This window comes from Dermacentor andersoni, chromosome 11, assembly GCF_023375885.2.
Source record: "Dermacentor andersoni chromosome 11, qqDerAnde1_hic_scaffold, whole genome shotgun sequence".
Taxonomy (NCBI): Eukaryota; Metazoa; Arthropoda; class Arachnida; order Ixodida; family Ixodidae; genus Dermacentor; species Dermacentor andersoni.
The window spans coordinates 111,406,600-111,428,067 of NC_092824.1; the positions used below are offsets into that span (position 1 = coordinate 111,406,600).

A 21,468-nucleotide genomic window follows, 5' to 3' on the forward strand; every position below is an offset into this window, starting at 1 on the left:
GTGCGCCTTCTCCGAAATTTAGGAGTTTAAGATCCGCATGGATGGATGGATGGATGGATGGATGGATGGAAGGTAGGAGCGTCCCCTTTGAAACGAGGTGATGGCAGTTGCCACCATGCCCAGCTTTTTATTTTGCCTTTTATTTTTATTTACCTGTGCTGTGTGTTATTAAAGTTCTCGATTTTCTTTTATTCACAAGCTTTTATGAGTACCATGCACTAAACTGTTTGTGGTGCACATATAATCTATGTCGCCGATTTACTTTGGCTTGATGTTATGCACACCCGGCCGTTTTTGCTTCTCTCTGGATGATTTCAATTATGCTTTTGAGGGTATTATATAGCTAGTTACTCGAAATAGCATTTTGTGAATTTTGTCGTACCTTTTCATGCCACAATTTAGGCGCGTTACTCTTCACGGACAATAGCTTCCATAACTGAAAAGTTTACGCGGTTTCCACCTATATAACGAGTTCTCTCACGTGAAATGATCCACATATATCGCTGCTGCATGTCGTTGTCTTCAATAAATTGAAATTTTCAGAGTACAGAAGGCAAAAACACGGTCGTGAGCTTAATTTTTTATCACAGTCAGTAGCGCATATTTCCAAGGCAAGCACGACAAGCATGCATGAAGCGCATGCCTGCAAGCTCCCGCCGAAGTGCCATCTGACACTCGAGTTACTTCTCTTGGTGTACTTCGTTTTTGCATCACATTGCTTAGCTTCGAGACGAGTTCTTGAAGACCGGGAATAATTAAGTCGTGGAATCGCGCCGTGCACCAGCTAGCGTTCATATTTCCGGCAAGGATTCAATACAATATTTGTTCTCAAGAATGAAAATATAGGGCATCGTCCTCAACATGAGGTTCACACACGTCAGACCTGCGTCAGACTTATCTGTGAGGTATTCTTTATTTCAGCAGAGCATGTGTTTCTATATATAAAGCTCTCTGCCGTCGTCGCGGTGCGAAAAAAAGTGAGCACCAGCATCAACGAGATGCTGGTGCTCACTATCCGGCCATTGGAGTAGCCGTGCGCAAAGCAGAACCGCATATGAAACTTCTTCCTGTTACGAGACGCCGGGACACTTCTGCGCGAAACTTTTCACCGGAAAAAACGCCACACAACACACGACAGCAACAACATGACCACAGTAGCTACCTACAAAGCAGCACTATCGAAATGAATGCAGAAGTGAAAGTAGAAGCGAAACCAGAAGTGACAAAAGTCGCGATTGCAGCGCCACTAGTTTGCGTGACGACCACATCGGTCACCTAAGAACGTTGACGCAGCCAGCCTTTGCAAGCGAAGGCTCCGTGAAGCCAAGCCCTTTGCCAGTGATGGCCCAACACGTGATCACTTGCGTCGAGATCACGGAGCAAGAATCGCGATTTGTGGAGACATTTGGTTCCCAGTAGCTATGCCAGTAGCTTTTATTCGGTGCGCGCTTGTTCGGCTGCCCTGTCGTAGCTCTGCCTGCAGAGCGGGAACACTAAACTCAACCGCACACTTTGACGTGCGATCACATGGTGGGCCGACAAGTTTGGCTTCAATCGCGTTGCGAGATGCGTTCTCCTTTTTTCTTCCTCCATGGGTGGGATTGCCTTTGTTATTTTCCCGCCATGGTGCGTCGAAATAGCAATTTTCGTGTATTCTGTCTGCATCGTGTGCATTTCGCGTACCGTTTCAGCGTTCTTCTAGAATATTTTGCTGATCCAGTTGAAGCGGCGTTACTTAGGTTCGTTGCGAAACCCAAGCGTAGTCTGTTACGGAAAATCACACAGCCCACAAATGTTGTCACGCAGTTTATCACCGGCGTACGTTCTTGTAAGCTTTGGGTCTGGTACCATGCATATGAGAGCAGTCGAAAGGTGCTTGCGTCAGTTTTTCGCCACGCTCATTTCCGTCCTTCGCCAATGCATTCATTATGTTCTTTGCTACGAAACAGGCGCTGTTACGAGGAAGCTTTAGCTCATGCCCAACTCCGACGCGGCCTATTCAAGTACATGTAAAACGCAAAAACGTTTTTGTTGACCGATTTTAATGAAATTTGTTGCTTTTGAAAGAGAAAGTTAAATTCTAGTGACTGGGGGAGCGGAATTTCAATTTAGGGCCTGAATTTTGTTAAACATTTTCAAACATTCGAAAGTGTGAAAATGAAATAGAAGCACGAAGTTTACAAATTAATAGCTCTGCATCAAGAAAAGATATCGTGGTTCCGTAAACGTCATCCAGTAGATCATTGAAAGCGGACAAATTTGACATTTTACATCTTACGCGAATTCGTTACGTTGTGTACAAGGATTCCGCAAAAGCTGTATTTCCATATTACTGAAAATTTTTTAGAATAATATGTAACATATCAATTTTGTCCGCTTTACATGTACTATTAGATGCATTTCACATAACTGTGATATCATTTTTCATTGCTGAGTTACAGAATTTTAAGCTTGATAGTTTCGTTCTCCGAAAATTTTCGATTTTTGCCAATTTTTAATAAGAAATTGAGGATCTACATCAATAATTCGAAACGAATAGTCACTAGATTTTAAGTTTTTCTTTTAAGTGCTACAAACCTCGTCAAGTTTGGGGGAGCGGTTGCCTAGAAAAACGAATCCTCCTTTTACATTAGATAGGAGCAACTGAGCTAAAGCTTCCTCTTAAATTACGACAACCTTAAGCCTGGAATACATGGAGCGGAAAACCGGCGTCCAGGCGGCGAAATATCTGAACTCCATGGTAGTCAACAAATGCAGAGCACGTGCATAATGTTACGACGTTGGAAGCTCAACTTGAACTTATTAGGCTTTTAATGAGTATTAAGGAAGTAATTAAATTACATAAGCAGCGATCTCTTGTACACTGACGTCCTACGTATTAGTTTCTCGTGATTCAACCTTATTCAAAATATGCTCCGCCATTCGAGGCGCAGTTTAAACGCTGTCGCTCAGTGTTGCTGCAGTGAATGCAGCGTTGTATGAAACCAATGTATCACCACTTGAATGAAGTAATCAGTCATCTCTGGCTGAAGCCAGCATTTCGGCTTGAGGAGTTGTCGGCGAAAACAAGTATCATTGTGAAAACGTTGGTACACCCCTTGTTCGACTGCTGTTCACTTCAAGCCTCCATTTTCCTGTGGTCCTGTTTCTTGTTTCGACCATTTGAGATATGACTTGGAACCTAGATGAAGAAACTCATCACCAATGAGACAGTAGTGTGACCTTTATAAACTTTGTGACAAGTAACTATACCTATGTTAACACTGCATGTGCACATTTTGTACACCACCGACAGCTACTGCACCTGCGAATATTTCTCAGTCAAAGGATAGACTATACGCTATTGTGGACTGTCAGTGGTAAATTCTGCATTGTCTTTCAATACTGAAAAGTTAGAAAACCTTATGACACCATGGGAGCTGTGGGATGATTCCAGATCTAATTTGGACTGTTTAATTAGAGCAGATGCTTTGAATCTTAATTGAGAATAAAACTTTCCATAGCAGTCCGTCCTTCAAATTACATGCAACAGATTCTCGTGGAGCGACGAATAGTGGTGAAACGACGGATGTCACAGGTGACGTTCTGACGGGAGGACTTGTTTTCACCAGGCCCTGACGAAGGCAATTAAGTCTCGTTGTCGAAACATTGGCTTCAGAGACATACCTTGTTCGACACCTGTTATTACACTAAAGTCGCCATTTTTGTGTAAGCCTGCCTTAAATTGTTTAAATGCTCGATGAGCAACAAAAATGTGTGCAAGTCATTATGACCGTGTTGCGCGACGAAGAGTGCGAGTTAATTTTTCGGGACAAGATGCACCCCAAAAGAGTGGAAACTTTTCTTCGGATGTAAGTCTGCATAAAACTATTTTTTTTGTCCTAGCATGGATGTACATCCTGCAGAAGTGAACATAAAAAGAAAGAGCTTTTAGTTTTGGAAATAACCAAGCTTTTAAGAGGAAGCTTTAGCTCGAGTGCTCCTATCTAAATACATGTAAAAAGAGAATTCGTTTTTCTCGGCGACCACTGCACCAAATTTGACGAGGTTTGTTGCATTTAAAAGACAAACTTAAAATCTAGTGACTGTTGGTTTCGAATTTTTGAGTTAGGTCGCGAATTTTTTATTAAAAATTGCCAAAAACCGAAAATTTTCAAAAAACGAAACTATCAAGTTTACAACTCTGTAACTCAACCACTAAACGTGATAATACAATTCTGTGAATTGCATATAATAGTACATCTAAAGCGGACAAAATTGATGTGTTACACATGAATATAAAAAAAAATTAATCATAGGGAAATACAACTTTTGCAAAACCGTTGTAGCCGACGTAACAAATTCACGTAAGATGTAAAATGACATATTGAATTTGTCCGCTTTGAATGATCTAATGGATACCGTTTACAGAACCACGATATCAGTTCTTGATGCAAAGATATGAATTTGTAAACTTCGTGCTTCCATTTTTTTTCAAACGATCAAATATTTGAAAATCGATTTAAGAAAATTCAAGCCCTAAATCGAAATTCCGCTTCCAACAGTCACTAGAACTTAACTTTCTCTTTCAAATGCAACAAATTTCATCAAAATCGGTCCAGCGGTTATCTCATAAAAACGTTTTTGCGTTTTACATGTATTTGAATAGGCCGCGTCGGAGTTGGGCCTGAGCTAAAGCTTCCTCTTAAGAACGTGATCATGGAGAAAACGTAACATATCTTAGAGCATGTTATGAAGTGTGATCTATAAGACAGTGTGTAGATTGCATAACACACACACACACACACACACACACACACACACACACACACACACACACACACACACACACACACACACACACACACACACACACACACATATATATATATATATATATATATATATATATATATATATATATATATATATATATATATATATATATATATATATATATATATATATTTTTTTTTTTTTCACGGCACATTATTTACTCAACGCCTGAAGGAATGGTTGTTAGGCAGGCCGTACTATTTGTTTTATCTCACATAGCGCTTCCAAAGTAGATGTTCCGCTTTTCGTCATGAAGCTTTTTTTTCTTGACTCAGTTATCCTTAAGCCAGGAAACACATTGACCCATTTGCCCATCTATACCGCCAATATCGATGATACTTAAGCACTTAAGACTACTATTACCTGCCATTCAATAACATTGCTTATGATTTTTGGTCATCGTAATTTTTCATATTTTGTTTCATCTCTCCGTTCCAAATGTTAGGGGAATTTTGACGGTTTGTCGGTTTGAGACATTGCATATAATGACTTAAACAGAAGGCTTAATATCATGCGACATTAGGTACAGTCAGGGACCAAAGTTTGTGGACCATGGGCAGAACAAAAGGGTTGAATATCTGTGCTCGGAGTGCATGGTGTGCAACTGGAAATGTAACGTGATGCTTTATATCATATGGCATCAGTTCGTTTCTAGCTCTGGACATTAATTATCAGATAATTCATTATTGTTTTGAATCCTGTGGTACACAATATTTTGTTCGCGGCTGTATTTCCGCATCATTTGATGAAGCCTTGGTTTCACACGGCACTACATTACCACTCGTGGCATTCAGTTATAACTGCTGAAAATGGGAAGTCATGTTCAACACTTCTGTAAATAACAAAACATGCTGCTCATTCCGACTAGGCTATAAATATATATGAAGGAGTAACTTCATGATAAATACACGAATGAACGCAACAACATCGTAGGCATACTAGGAAAAAAAAAAAACATATCTACATGCTATTATCATGTTTATAAAGGCTTTTTGAAAGTCAAGAATGCTGTCTGAAGTAATTTGCAGGATTCTTGCAATAGCGTCATTTTGTGATAAGCACAAGATCCTCTGGGATTTTTTACAGCAATCGCCATATTTCATTGTTGCAATTGCACATTATTTCGCATTTTATTGCTGCGTTTACAAATCAAAGCATACTGTTCTACTTCACCAAACAGTTACTACTAGCTGTTAGATTGTCTGAGCCTGTCGGGCTGTGGCATATTGATTAGAGTGCATGGAAGCTTTAAATAATCAAAACTTTCTTTATGTAGTCACCTGAGGAATGGATCGTTTGCTTTCACTTCTCTTTGTACACCCAAGCTACATGAAAAAGTTTATGTAGCTTTTATTGTGTGTATAGTGTTCATAATTTCTATTGATTGTCCAGTATATTCATTGTGATTTCATAATGTTTATTTTGCATCCAGTCATTACACTGCTGGACAAAGGCACTGTCCACCTGCATGATCTTACCAGTGCAAGCACTGAAATGTCGATTTTCGAGAAATATGCCATGGTTATCTTTCCCAAACTATAGCTTTCTTTTGCAGTGATTGTAAAGGTTGTATTGTTATGAATGCGACATAAAAACATTTTCGTTGCTAATTACAGCCCTCCGCAGTGTCAGCTTAGAAATTCCGCCCATATTTTCAAATAACCTCGAATGTTGCAGATATACAAAACTGTGTGGATCTGCACTTCGTATACTGTATATTTGGGCTATATGTTTTACTTTGGCATGAAGGAAGCTTGTAATACTTTATTAGATGGCTTTATGCATAACTATTTTGTAAATTCTAAAATTCACACCACTACATTACAGGTAATGTTTCCAGCTCTCCAAGCTTCGAATCTCAATTTTTCTTGCTACTGAGCACGTGAAAGCGGGTTTTATTTGCGATCATAAACCATATGTGATTTCTTTCTGTTATGTCGTCAGAAATATAAAGGCACGCACAAGGTTAATTGAAATTCGAAGAACGCGCCATCGGCGAACGGGAATTGGAGAGAATTTCTTGGAACCAATAAACGAAGTGGTTCGCCGGGAGCAAAGGAGAGAGGGCTGGAGTAAAAATGTATGAATGAACGAGTCTCCACGGGAACTTCTCTAAAAGCGCTAGTTGCTACATCTGTGCGCCAACTCCGGTGCGTTTTGAGCTGAAAAATTTTGCCACTAGCAGGTGTATGCGCCCCCTACCAACAAAAAAAAGATCAAACGTGTTCAATGTATACTCGTCCTAACTGCCCTTATGCTGTGATTTCTAGTTTATCTGTCTGCTCACAGATGACGCGACAATCTGTAAGCGTAGAGTTTGTGCAGATAGTTGAGCGCTCTTTTTGAACGTTGTAAGGTTGGTGTGATTCCACTACTTTTAAATCAATGCCTTCAAAGGGCCGCCTGCATTCGTAGCCTCTGCGCAAGCGCGTCTCGGCGCTAAAGAAAACCAGTATCCACAAAAAACTTGCGCGAACTGCGAAGAAGTTGGCAACCCGCGCAGGTACTAAACTGCGCCCTGGCGAGCGGCGGCTTCAGTCTCGCAGTCGCAAAAGCAACATGGCAACGAGGTGATAGGAGTCGGCGCGCGGCCTCGCAACACGACAGATCGGGCACGAACATTCTGCGCGTCGCATCGTCGGGGGAACCGAAATGCGATCGGTCCAAACTTTAGTCCAACCATCGGCAACGCTATGGCTTGCGTCTCGGAGCTCGGACTGTGGGCGGGATTACTTCTGCTTATTGGCTTTTCAACTTGGACGGACGCTCTTGGTGAGTTCGCCCCCCCCCCCCTACAACTCCCGTCCCGTTTTAACTTTTTCCTGTTTTGCTTTCTTTTTTGCTTCTTCCGTGCGTGGGCAGCTGACCTCCGCGCCGGCGTCCCGTCGGCGCCAGCCTCTCGAGTCATTAGCCTTACGTCTGTGGACGGAAAATGTATCGCTGATCTTGATCTCTCGTCGCTGAATCCATCGTCGCGTACGGAGTTTGTGCCAAACAGGAAAACGTATGCCCCGGGCCGTGAGAACCTCTCTCGCGCCTGTCAGCTGCGCGCGGCGTTTTCTTTATTTACCACGCAGCGGCTGGGAGGTGAGGGTCGTGACACGTGACACGCGCTTGCTCATCGTGAAATTTGATTTGTATACAAGACACTTATCACTGCGAGAACTCTCCGCATGTTGAACAAACATAGGAGTAACAGTATTGCTGTTTTGTTGGCTTGGTCTGGCGTACGTGCATACAAAAGCGCACAGATGCGCTGTTACGAACACGCCCGGAAAGCAATAAACTTAGGGTTGAATATCGTTCTATTGCTTCTAATGATATTAGTTGTGCCTCAAGCTAGTGATATTTTTTTTTTTTTTTACAATCGTGCCACTTATCAATACTCGGGGCTGAAAGACATGCCCGTACACGAATGCAGTAAAATATAGCAAAACTTCAAAATTCATCCGACGTTCTTGTCATCTTTTTCTTGAGTGTGATACCCGCGAGACTTGGCGAAGACGTTCGAGTCGTGTTTAAAAGTATTGGTCGGCTCATAGTATTGGCGGGGTAACTTCCGTTAAAAACAAGGTTCGGACAACAGAGACGTGGAGCCGTGTTCGATTGATTAATCGCGGACACGGCACGGCAGACGTTATTTTACGCTCTCGCGCGCTGTGAGTTTCCGGCCGACGGGGCCCAGCTCTCTTGGGTAAAGACAACATGTTTGTTTACGCAGTTGACCGTCAGCTAAATTTCGCTAAACAGAATAAGCAAAAACGCCGGATCGCTCTTTGCCCTAAGCAATGACGGCGACGACAGGGACTTTTTGTTTTGTTTGGTTTTGTTTTCTTGTTTGCCTTCGATCATGGCACCTATACGGTCCCATGGACACTGTCCCCCTGGCAACCGTTGTATCATCAACAAGTAAGGCCAATATTGGATCTCGCTACTTAGAGATGGGAGAAGCGTACCGTGAACGACATGCTGCCTCAATCAGGTTGACGCAGCTTTTTTGGGAGTTTTCTTTCTTTTCTTTTTTTCCCGCGTTTTGAAGTTGCCGGTTATTTCTCTCGGCCGCGAAGTTAAAGTCGCGATTTCCTTTAACGAAAGTCCTCCCGCGCTCCACGCCTTCTGCATCCACACGTCACCCCCATCCCTTTTCTATTATGATTTCGGTGGAGCGGGTTTATTTCCTTTATGAAATCGCACTCCTGACCTAGAGAAGCGTATGCTTGAGTGTAGTATCGGCCCGAGGGCCCCGGTCAACCAGCCTGGTAAGTGACAAATGAGAAAAAGAAATATGACTGGAATAACAATAAAGACCTGCATTTGTTGGTCCTGGACAATGAGCGAGAATAAAAATGATAACTGTTTACATATATGGAACGCAGCGATTGCGTAAGGGTTATCTATAGTTTGGCACGCTGTTTTCATGGTTTATAGGTAAACGCAAGCCCGTTTAGCGTTATAGTTTCATCGCATATTCACTCAATTTTTTCTCCTGCGCTTAGCACTCACGTTGAAGGAACTGACAACCGCCGTGCGGAATGTGTGTTTAGGTTATAGTAGGTGATGGACAAATAGTAATTCACATTAATAAGAAGCATAATTTTCTCCCTTAATACGACAACTGTGCGGAATGTGTCTTGAGGTTACGGTGGTGATGGAAAGATTGCAAATCACATTGATAACAAGCATAATTGCATCCCTTAAGGAATTATATTTTTGAATCGGCAGTGAAACTCGGGCAAAAGCGCCGGGGTGCGACGTTCTGTGGCGAAACGTGTCATCAGGGCTTTAAAACCGTGCCCATTTCTGAATAAATGTACAGACCTCAGTTGGTTTGAAATGCTACGTCTGTGAAGTCACAAAACTGTTTGTTTACTATTATTAGAAAGCATTTATATTTATCTGTGAATACGTAATCGGCACCTCCTAGCTTTACAGAGAAGTAGCGCTGCCTGCGCGCAGGGGAGCGGATCCATTAATTGACAGGGCGCCCTGCCGTCTCGCAAGTTTCTCGCGAGTACAAAACCAGCCACTGTACTGCACCGACTGTGCCGCAGCGACGTGCAGGTCTCATGCACGCCAGCCGACAGCGAATTTTCGGGACGATCACCAACGTGTCCCGCCGCCCACACCCCGAAGGCTGTGACGTCAAGACTGCCATGTTTTATTCTCTCGCCGGCAGAAAGTTTTCCAAAGTACAAAAGCGTCCGTGACACCTCAGCAGTAATAAAAAAAAGTTGCTGCTGGAGTTTCTAGGCCGCAAATTCGGCGTTCGAATACAACTGCTATTCCGTTGCCTAATTTGCATGCGTTTCGCAGACTTCGCAGATAAAGAAGTTGCGCTTTAAATATCTCTATACGTTTCCCGGATGAACTGTTGCGGCTATAGGGGCTTTATAGATAGTAGGTTTTCCATCGCACCAAGAAAAGGGGAATGCTTGAGAATTCTTTGTCGGTCCCTTTAAAGAGGTACGTTGGTACGTCTTTTCAAAGTTTAAACCACACACTCCTCGTAATTAGACAGGTAACGTGGCGACCGTGACGTGCGTCCGCCACGTGCAGCCCGTAAAAGCGTAACCTTGAAGATCTGTTTCTGTTAACTCAGGGGGAACCTTCGCTGGGGCGTGGATTGTAACACCACCCTATAAGGTATTTCATTTTGGCAAAAAGTTGGGGGGAGGGCTCTCGAAATGCTATCACTGACGTTACCGTGAAGTCATGACATTGAGCAAGATTTTCTTACGTTGCGTGTTAGTCTATGTAATACGATGAACGTAGCTCATAATATATATAAAGTGCTACGCTCGTTTTTTCTGGCTACGATCGCAGGAACGAAGCGAGCCGGCGTATTATGACGTCATAGCGAGTCCGCATCATATATATATATAATCTTTTACAGAGCAGTCTGTGCACCACGCAGCAGGTGCCACCATTGAACGCATCCTGAATCGCCGGTCGCTCCATTGACGTCCCGCCGAGAGACCGGGGATCGTTTACTACTATTTCACTGTTTAGTCAAAAAAATATTATAAAAATGTGCAAGAGCAGAACGCAGATGTGCTCTGTCGTGAACTGCGCCAGCGACTTGAACGTGTGGTATGAGGCTGTTTACGGGAACCTTATTCGCCTCGACTGCAGAAAGTGATCGTTTGAGACCATTCGTCACGACCGTTTTTCCGCATTGCGGAGCACAAGCTCAGCCGCCAGCGTTTAAAGGGACACTAAAGGTTATCAGAAAGTCAAGTTAAAGTGGTAGAGCAATGTTCTAGAACGTCTAAGGCGTCAATATAATCGCGAACAGAGCTTTAGTAACCGAGAAATTGAGGTAAATGCATGACACGATTTGAGACCCCCCAGCGACATTCCGGTACTAACCCGATGACGAAAGCACTCCTCATAATTTGTGTTACTAATAATCAACTACTCGTATTAAAAATATAATTTCATTCGATTATAAGACGGAAGAAAATGCTACTTGTCTACGTCTATTCGATTCTAAGAAAAAATAACATTTTGACGTTACCCTACAGTAGTATGAGTGGTCGAAAGGTTTCGTTTTCGCTCGACTCTGCGCCGCGCACGCTTTGGAGTTTCAATAGTTTCGTTATCGCGTCGTGCTGTGCAGGTTCTGCTGGCTCGCGAAACTTTCATTTGGAACAAGCAGCGAGAATGCCACGTCCATGTGATGTCGTGGGAAGCCCTCGTTGCTTTCCCGCTCCGGAGAGCCGGTGTCGAGGCCGCCGTCGTAGTACGCAACGACGCCGGCAGCGCGAGCCCTCACCAGCAGGTCGCGCTCGTCAGTGCTCAAATCGCTGAAGTTGAGCCCAGCATCGCGAGTCAATCTGTCGTTGTCAGGGTCCATTGCGACGAGCGTCGAAGTTTGCGTCATAGAATGAAGTACCAGCTCATGGTCGCGCGTTTCTCCTTCCGCTAGCCACCATAGTCCCGCTTTCGCTCTGCTGTCGGCTCTGTCTTGGCTCTGTTTCTGGCCGCGCGCTTGCGTTTTGCGCAGAAAAGCCGTAGCGCCGTCTGCGGACGCCGTTCTACTCACCGATGGCGCAACGTCACTATGAGACCATGATGTCAGTACTCCTCGATCGGAGGGCGGGTGATTTGAACTGCGCTAGAGGTACGCGGACGCTTCAGAACGCATTTTCTCTTAAAATAAGTCTCTCCTTGGCACGAAACAAGCGTTTCGAGGTTTTTGGGATGGTATTTCAACAGTCCACGTTGACTTAATAGTAACCTTTAGTGTCCCTTTAAGTGGACATGCAGTTACCTGCAGCGAACGGGAACCGTTGCCGTCAGTGCACTGCCAGGCTAACAACGCCCGCAGCAACAACGCAGCCGCCGCGCCTGGCACAAATATCGCGGCCTGTCGAAATTCGATACGCATGCTGTAGTCAGCGCTATGACATCCCCATTCAAGCGCCACTAAGCAACTCGAGAAACTTCGCCTTCCGTAACAGCGAAGCTCGAACTTGAAATAATGTATAGGCGGGCAGAGCGCGAGCTTTCTTTCTGCGCCGCGAATCAAACAGCGGGCGAGTGATCGCTAAGCCGCTTGCAACATTTTTTTGTCCAGTGTACGGCCATGCATTTTAAACTACGCTGTAGACAGTCGGAAAAAACTTTTGTGGTCAGACCTTTATCTGATCGGCGCTGACGACAGGAATTACGCGGTCGGAAACAACCGCCGTGGTCGGAGCGGGTCGCAAACGCATTTTCTGCGCGCGTATACGCGCGCCTATTCCCGAACGAAGTTGTTGCACAGTTAACGACAACAGGCGCACGGCCGTTAACAGCCTCGCAAATCTACCGCTACAAAGACTAGAATGTGAAGGGTAAAGAGAAACATCAGGGGCTGCTGCATTCGTCGCTTCCATCCGGTAGGCTTGCGCGCAATAAGACTGCAATGCAGGCATAACGAATAAATCAAATGTTTGCTTTCACTACCTCTGTAGCCATGACCTAAGTCTTGTTTCGTCTGCACGCTCACTGCTCACCGCGGTGGCCGAATTAGTGGCTATCTGAGCCGTGCCTGCGGTCGCCGTGGCCATCGTAAACAAGCGAGCAAAAGTCGGATCAGAAGGCGCTCCATGGCGGGCGGTGTCACGTGATAAAATATGGCGGCGGCCATGGGTATGGGGCTGTAAAAAAGTAGCGTAACTGTTTCGTAGAAACAAGCATTATGGTAAGTGATTTAGGCAGCATTTATTCTGGGATGTAGACTCGGTTTCGGGCATAGATCGCCATGCTCACCCTCGAGTACATTCCGACCCCAGTATTCCAGAACGTTCCTCCACCAAGCCCGCCGCCTCGACTCGAGGAAGTGGATGGCAGCGCCGCACCTCAATAAAAGTGCGTCACTGCTCTTAACTGATGTTTCATGCATATTATTCGTGAGCGTGACGTATTTTTCAGTTGAGTGGTGGCGATGTGCTCTATTCGGTTGAGTGGAGGGAAGAGCTTCGAGTGAAGGATCGTTTGAGAATACGGGGATCATATCCCCACTCGCTTCACAGGCGTGAGACAGAACGTTAGGGAGTTACCAAGTGTCTAAGTAGACGCGAATATGTGAACGGGAGTGATCAGTGCCGGTTTTAACGCGGGTTTGAGCAAGGGTCAGTGACGGTGAGATTGAGCGGACTCGAGTATGGACGTAAGTGACCGTCGGTGAGTGTGAGTGGACGTATGTGAGTGAGTGAGGGCGGGTGAGGGGGAGGGGGGAGCGCATGCTCATCATTGCGAGCGAGCACGTAGCCTATACAAAAATATTGGTCAGTTAGTACGAAGGAGTATCGGCTTTTCCTGCCGACGTACGCTTTGGGGTCTTCATTAACGCAAGAAAACGACAAGTCGAAAATGTCGTGTCGAGTAAGTACAGGCCTCAAGCGTAGCGATAAGGCAGCGACAATAAGACGGAGAAACAATTTTGCAGCTGCACGGGATATGAAGAGGAAAGTCTTGCACAGCATGCGGGTTTCTGACGCTGGTATCCGCGCGGCAGTAGCCCAGCGTCAGCGACGTTCTGCTTCTGAACACGAGGTCGCGAGTTCGATTGCCACGGTCAGGACGGCCGAATTTTGATGTGAGGGGAACGCTATAAAAACAAAAGTGATCAGAAGATAATAAAAAATAATTAAAGAGCGCGAGTATAATGACGTTTCGGCGAAGGATAGACGCACCTGGTGGTCATATTTCATAATCCGGCCCGCCCTCACGGGCAACTTTCGACCGCGATCGGGCTCGATCGCGGTCGAAATTGCTCTGTGTGGCCACGGCCTGACACGGACCCTTGCGTTATGGTGCACCTAATAGCTCTCGGGCGTAGCTTTGCGACGTTAAGATAAGTCGATCAATCATTCAAGCCAATCTTGAAGCGGCTCCCACGTAGTGTGCACGCCCACGGGTTGCCGGAACTCGGAAAAAAAAAAAAGAACACTTATACTAACTTTTCATTACTATTCTTTATTGTCTACGCGCCGCTGATGTTTATATGTATGCCGCAAAATTTTAAAGAATGGTAACCATGATAATGCACAAGCAACTTGTTTCAACTAAAAGTTTCAGCTAAAGCTACTACGCGTCAATTTTAAATATTCGTAACAGAAGTCTTCATATACTGATGCGGTGTAACGAGTGTGCACGTGTTGCTGATGCTGGTACGTTTACTTGCGCTTCCAGATAGGCATCTGTCAAACCTATTTAGCCTTATACTACTAATACCTGCGGACAACGTTCTGTGGTAATAAAGTGCGAATCTTGGCCGGTTGGTACATGTTGCATAAAAAGAAAGAAGAGTAATTGATCAAGAAGACGCGGGACATAAGGAGGATGCGGACAAAGCGCTGTGGTAATTGAGGTAGGGCCGATTTACGCTCGAGCCGCCCATCGCCGCAAGCCGCACCGCACGCTTGCGGTCGCGCGAAAGACTGTACGTATCGAGCACTTGTGCACAAATTACCATTTACACTGTGTGCACAGTGTATACCTTACACATTGTAAATCGAAATGTGTGCACAAGTGTTTGATACGTGCAATCGGCCCGTAGAGCTACGGAGGCGGACCTTCCGCACGTGTGTGACTGCGCCGAGTATTCTGGCAGCGTTTGACAGCGCTTTTGGTTTGTTGGAACAGACGCGTGGGGAATCGGCGTAGTCACCGCGGGTGACGACTTCGCATTTGCCCAAATCCGTAAAGCGGAAAGCAGAAAAAAAAAAAAGAAAGTAGATACTCAACACTCAGTGGTCTATTTTGTCTTATTTGGCTGTTCTAAATAACATGTTTGTACCTTCACTCTCCCAGCTTAAAATAACGCGGTTGAAAATGTGGGACTTTCTTTACGTGCGCTCTATCTTCGTAGCAATTTCCCTTCATTGTCTTAGAAAGCTGTCCGCGACTGTAGTCTTCCGTGTAATGTTCTACGGCGTGTGTAACCACCGTAAGGTCACGCATGTAATGCAAACTCGAATGTACGGGGTGATCATTTTTAAGCTTCACAGAATTTTAAAAATATCGCAGGTGGCAGATAGCATAATTCTTGTCCTTGAGCTGGATTATTGGAAGAGGCCGACATTGCACGAGAAATCGAAACACACAGTCAACTAATGAACAGAAATCGACTAAATAACTGCTTAATTACGTTATGGCACATATTGCAATTTACGAATTGTAGCCGGTGATTTTGCAAGACATATCCACTTGAATCGGCAGAATGACAACAGGTTTGACATATGATTACCGTAAGTGTGGAACGAAATACATGGTCGTTCCAGTTGCTTTCGTTCTTCAATGCATATATATATATATATATATATATATATATATATATATATATATATATATATATATATATAAACAGGACTATAGACAGTGTACATTGTTCTTGGTACTGGAAATCAAGAAACACGTCAACTCCTGGGAGCATTGGCACACAAACATATTACGGTTAAGCAAACTTGGCGTGACAAAATACGGAACAAAACGAGCATTGTATGCGGGATTTTGCGGCAATCGAAGATTCCTCGCTTGTCGTCTCTTCGTGATTGAAAATCGAGCCGCACTTGTGCACAGTGCGCACTGAAGAACGAAAGAAGCATCGAAGAAAACGGAAGAAAAAAAGAAAGAGCAGGCGTAACCTTGCGTTGGCACGAAAAACAGCGAGAAACGCGGCTGGGACCAACGCCCACAGAGAAGCCCAACAAGTTGTGCCGGCCGCGTTAGGTTATAGGAACGTGTTCTGCGCGGCACGGCTTGGAATGACCTTCGGCTGTTTTGTTTTCTTTAGCGCGAACTCTCGTTCGTACTTTCTTTCGTCTGGCCCACATGCACGTTCAGTGATGCAAAATGTGCTGCGCCGCGGGGGAAGGCGCTGCCACTTTCCCAGGAGACCAGAGGTTGCGAAGAACTATATGGCGACGCCAAGCGGCCTCCTGCGGGGCGATTAAGAATGCGAGCGTCCGGAGACGAAGAACTTGCGCGTCGCGAACACCTTTGAGTTGTGTACCCTCTTTCGGCTCGACACCTTGCTATATAGCCCGCTGAGTGAGCGATTCCTGTCACGGCGTAGCGAAATGAACAGGGCCCCCAATAGCCACGGCTGTGTAGCGTCCGCGAAACGCTTTATTGCGAAGCGTCCTTTGTTTACCCAATTAGCCGCTTGCCGACAGGATCGTCATCCGCGTCTTCGCGTCGTCTTCTTGATCTCACCGTTGTCGGACATATACGCTCGCGTTGTTCGCCTTATACAGTGACGTCTGGTACACATCTGGTAACACGTTGCGCAAGAAAGAACGAGGCTAGACAGCCAACTACCCGCAGAAAGCTTTGCATAAGCACATTTACTCCCACACTGTGTTGTATCTGCATAATTAAAAAAAAGTCTTTCAGTAAAAGTAACCTGTTACAGAATGCACGCGATAAGCAACGTATCGATGACGTTGGGATTAGGTAGATACATTTATATACCTAATCCTACATGCGATTGTCCCGCCATGTTGTTTGGATTTCCAGTTCATCCTTTGTTTGGCCTTGTCCGCGACGCGCTGCGGTTTCTGGATTACCAACCAGACCCGAAAATATCGTTGGTCAATTTACTTCAACGCGAAGTGGTGGTAGCATTCCAGAACAGGGTTACGCACCTGTGCGCACGGGCGACGAGAGAGCGTGCTTATCGCGATCCATTGCTAATTAACGGTAACACACATTCGAAGTATTGATTATCTTTCCACATGGTGCCTTGCATATGGCCATTCGGTGTCCCTCTGCGACTATATGGGTACTGTAAGAAGCCCCATTCAGCCACCATACTGGCAGCGCACATCTTTGTCTGCGCACAACATTTAACCTGCTTTCGCTAGTACAATTTACCAAGAGCTGCCAAGGTAGCTTTTTGGCACCAAAATTTACTAAGCTCCGACATGCGGCTTTTGGACAGCGTGCCTGCTACGATCGCCGAGTAGCTGTATCCGAAACCGTGCGGCACTGTGAAAGCTGCTGCCAGAGTGCGCCAGTCACAAGCCCCAATCCGTAAACTTATTTCAAAGTGGAGTCGGAGTCTTCACAGTCGTGTTGCTCGCTAGCTCTTCGATTGGCCTGCAGGCGCCGACGGATCTGTGAGCGGCTGTAAGAACGCTTTACGGCGTGCTGATTAGCTGGCGAGCTGTAGCTTTCGCGACTTTGCGCGGCTAGTTTTCTGTGAGGCAGAGTAAGGTTCTCTATAATAAGGCTGTGATGACTGTAATCATATTGCCACGATGAGATAGTGCCTTGGGCTGCTGTGTAATATTTGTGTTTACAGTAAAATGTGCGTGCTGCCTCTGGTTTAGTGCTTGCGATGATAGATAGATAGATAGATAGATAGATAGATAGATAGATAGATAGATAGATAGATATATAGATAGATAGATAGATAGATAGATAGATAGATAGATAGATAGATAGATAGATAGATAGATAGATAGATAGCGCTCGGAGATAAGGTTTGAGTACTTTCCGTTTTTCTTGTGCTCCGTATTTGCTCCCCCCGCCCCCTCCCCGTCTGAAAACAAAACATAAGTTTTTATTTCTTTGGGAGAAGCTCACAGTTGATCCACCTGTACATATGAAAAACCTTAATGTATCTTGACCTCGTTTTCTGATTTACTTGTTGTTAAATTAGTTTGGTAGATCAGTAAGTTAATCAATCGCACTTTATTTCTACCGTAAAACTGCATCACAGATAGACAGCCGAAAATGAAGCAATAGACAAATAAATAAATAAATAAATAAATAAATAAATAAATAAATAAATAAATAAATAAATAAATAAATAAATAAATAAATAAATCGTTTTATTTTCGCTATACAAGGCGAAAAAGGGAGAACCGGTAAAAAAAAGTCGATTACACTTGATATTTACCAGTTCATTGGAACTCGTCAGGTGATTCAGTCGTTCATCACAACAGCAGCAAAATGTCGCTCGGTATTGTTTTTTGCAAACTATCAGCATTAAAAACATCACTTTGTATAGGTGGTGATTAAACCAACCAACCAATACAGAAAACAGTAGCAGAACGCGAACTTACGGTATTACTGCGTTGTTAGGAACGACAAACCGGAGATCCGACCGAATCTGCCGTGCAGTTGTGGTCGCGCTTGATCCAATTGTCCGACTGGCGGTCGGCTAATTATTCTTCGTTTTCGATAATTCAGAGTAGTGTTCGGCCGCGTCTGCCGTGTCGTCTGGTCGGAAGCGAATTTCATAGTCATAACACAACACACACACACACGTACGCGCTGTTGTCATGACGAACACGGAAGCAAACGTCGCGCAGGTTAAAGGGGCACTAAACAGGAACGTGAAGCTGCTGCAGTATCAAAATGCGTTAAAAGCAGACAATAAAACCAGAGAATGCATAGCGAACGTTAACTATTACGTTTAGTTGAAATGTAGAAGCAATAATTGCTATCGCAATAATAAAAATAAAGTGAGGTTAAAGATGGCAGAAAGACAACTTGCCGCTGGTGGAAGCCGAACGCACTTCTCGTGCGCGTTACACATGCTCTAAAGATCGAGCTACTGCGGTGGCTGACTCACCGTACACTTTCTTGTGTATTTGTGTACGTGCATTGCGTCTCGCCCTGGGGGTGTTAGCCAGCGCCATTCACGGCTATGGCGGCGGATGTGGCTTGCGGTGACGACTGCTCGAACGATGCGCACCGTGGCTTGATTGTGCGTCTCGTGGCTTGTTTCGTCCGTGGGCGTCGTGTGGTTGCAGGAACAACAACAACAACAACAACAACAACAACAACAACAAGGCTTCCTCGGTTCTTCGCATTGTTATTACTAATAGCAAAACGGTCGCTCTTACCATTAAGCAAGAAAAAAAAATGCCCCAACGACATAAAGGTGTCGACGCCGCCTTAATTTTCCGCGCAACTTCAGTGACGTCATAGATTTTGACAGCGTTTGCCTAGTTGTTTATAGCTAAATAGAGACGAAGCTGCATTAAAAAAAAGAACCGAAGACTCGACAATAGCGCGTTTGAAGAATTACTCCTGCACTGGAACGATCCAAATACGAGAAAATACTTTGCAATCCCGGAAGTCATAATAGAGAGTTTTGTGGTCTTAAATAAATCAATAAAGAAAGAAAAGTTTTAGATTAGGGGACGCAAGCGGCTTGCGTAGCAAGAACTAGGGGCCACGGTACTGCGCATGCGCAGACCTATTGAGTGTACCTCTGAGTACGAGGTCGCGGGTTTGGCCCCGGTCTGTGGCGGCTGCCTTCTGATTTGGGCGAAATGCAAAATGATCCGAGGAAACATAAGCACTTATGAGTTGTGAATGCGAAAACATTAATGTCCAATTCAACATCGCTGAGCACCGCTGTTCCGAGTCAACTCCTCGCGAGCAATCGAGCGCTTTCAAATGCTTAGCCAACGCTTCCGTCACGCCGGGCTTGGCAATGGAAATTTATCTAAGTAGCGCGATGTCATAAAGCAGAGTGCACAGGCCTGCAATTTAGGAGGCGCTGGTTTATCCCGGTGTATAAGACAAACGGCTTCCGAGCGAAACTCACTACCGCCAACGTTTTCCCTTTCGAATGTGTTGTTCTTTTTAAACATTTATTTCTTTATAGCGATTACCGGGGCGCAGTTCGAGCGCAGGTGAGAGCTTGCGCGGACAACACAGGCTTCCGAGAGCGAGTGTGACGTGGCGTTGCGAAGACGCCCTCTCCCCTCACGCAACATCTGGCGCGGCAGCAGGTGTACCCTTTCGCCCGCTCTGCTCCGTCAAGGCGAGCACGTGACGTGGTGCAGCAGCCAATGGGAATTTAGGTGCCGTTTCATTGCTGCAGACGCCGGCCTTTTCGCTCAATGGGCCATTTGATGCTTTCGCATCAAAAACGCTCGTGCGCCATGCATTGTACGCTCGTTAAGGGTTACTATAGGTGGTTTCCCACTACGGCGTAACTCATAATATGATCGTGGGCCTTGCACGAATATATATTTACTCTCTGTTTAAGTCTGTTTTGTTTAATTAGCCTGAGCACAAATAACGGCGGGGCTTGAACGCGGAACGATACATCTGCTATAAAGCGAAGCCTGTGTAGAGATACGGCCGCGGTCATGTGTAATCTAATTGGCCTTTCGCTGAAGTGGCTCTGGCAATGCGGACAAATTGCTGGGTCCTTCTCGGAAAGTTGCAAGTGGTCCCCATTTTGTGGTCCTCCGATCGTTTACTTTTATTGGCGCCAACTCGTTGCTGACCGCAAACGAGGTTTGTTCACCGGCGGGGACAGTTTGCGAGCCATGCTGCGAGTCGATACTGGATGGGAACGGCCATTAAATCGGCGTGTAACTTTAGGCACGGCTTCCACGGTGTAGTTCGGAGCGTTGACCCGGAAATGCTATTAAGTAAATTCTACCACTACGCGAGAAGTTCGTCGCTAGCCTGAAGCGGCGTTATCCGGTGTGCGAGTAATGAGTGGGTAACGACTGCTGCCTCTGGTCAATAAGAGGGGGTGTAACCTAAGAGGAGTGTGTACGTGCCCGGGGGGGGGAGTGAGGGGGGCTGCTGAGGAGTCGCAATGGCCGTGGTTTTATTGGCCTCCATCCACGTGTAGCCAACGCGGTCTCATTCGAACGTTCTCGAGACTGCCGCATACTACAATCTATAAGCACACCCTGCGCACAGCACAAGTCGAACATGGCGCACTGAGCTCACAAGTCATTTTAGCGCGAATATTGTCGCTAGACTAAGCTGATTTACTGCTTCAGAGCTGGCGGATTAGTGTTTCTGGGCAGAGAAAAAAGCGCGTATGTTATGCTTTCCAGGTTGACGTTGGTTACGGTGAGACGTACGTACACAGTGAATTTTCTTTCGAACGTGGGAGTGCGAACGTGGGAGAACTTGTGAACAAAAGCTTCCTGCTTTTACTCCTGCATGCATTTCCTTTACGTGGAAGAGTTTTCCTTTTTTTTGTTTGGTCGTTTACCGGCCGTAGAAGTGCCGAGTTGTGTTCTGAAATATCACTACTACGAACAGGCTGATTTAGCAGCGGTTTACTTCCATGTCCCTCTAAAACGTTTCTTTCCAGTCTCCTTCCGCGGCCTGATTTTAACAGGATACTGTAATACTTTTCGAATTCACTGTAGGAAAACGTTCGCGATC

General features: G+C 45.2%; 1 protein-coding gene across 1 annotated transcript in view; it reads left to right on the forward strand.

The window, feature by feature from the left end:
* Window positions 1-7,368: 7,368 nt before the first annotated feature.
* LOC126539492 (uncharacterized) overlaps window positions 7,369-21,468 on the forward strand; it is a 42,221-nt gene continuing 28,121 nt past the window's right edge. Inside the window, exon 1 of the mRNA XM_050186355.2 lies at window positions 7,369-7,587. Within this exon, the coding sequence (XP_050042312.1) occupies window positions 7,509-7,587 (79 nt within the window). The 5' untranslated portion in view covers window positions 7,369-7,508. The remainder of the gene's footprint in view (window positions 7,588-21,468) is intronic.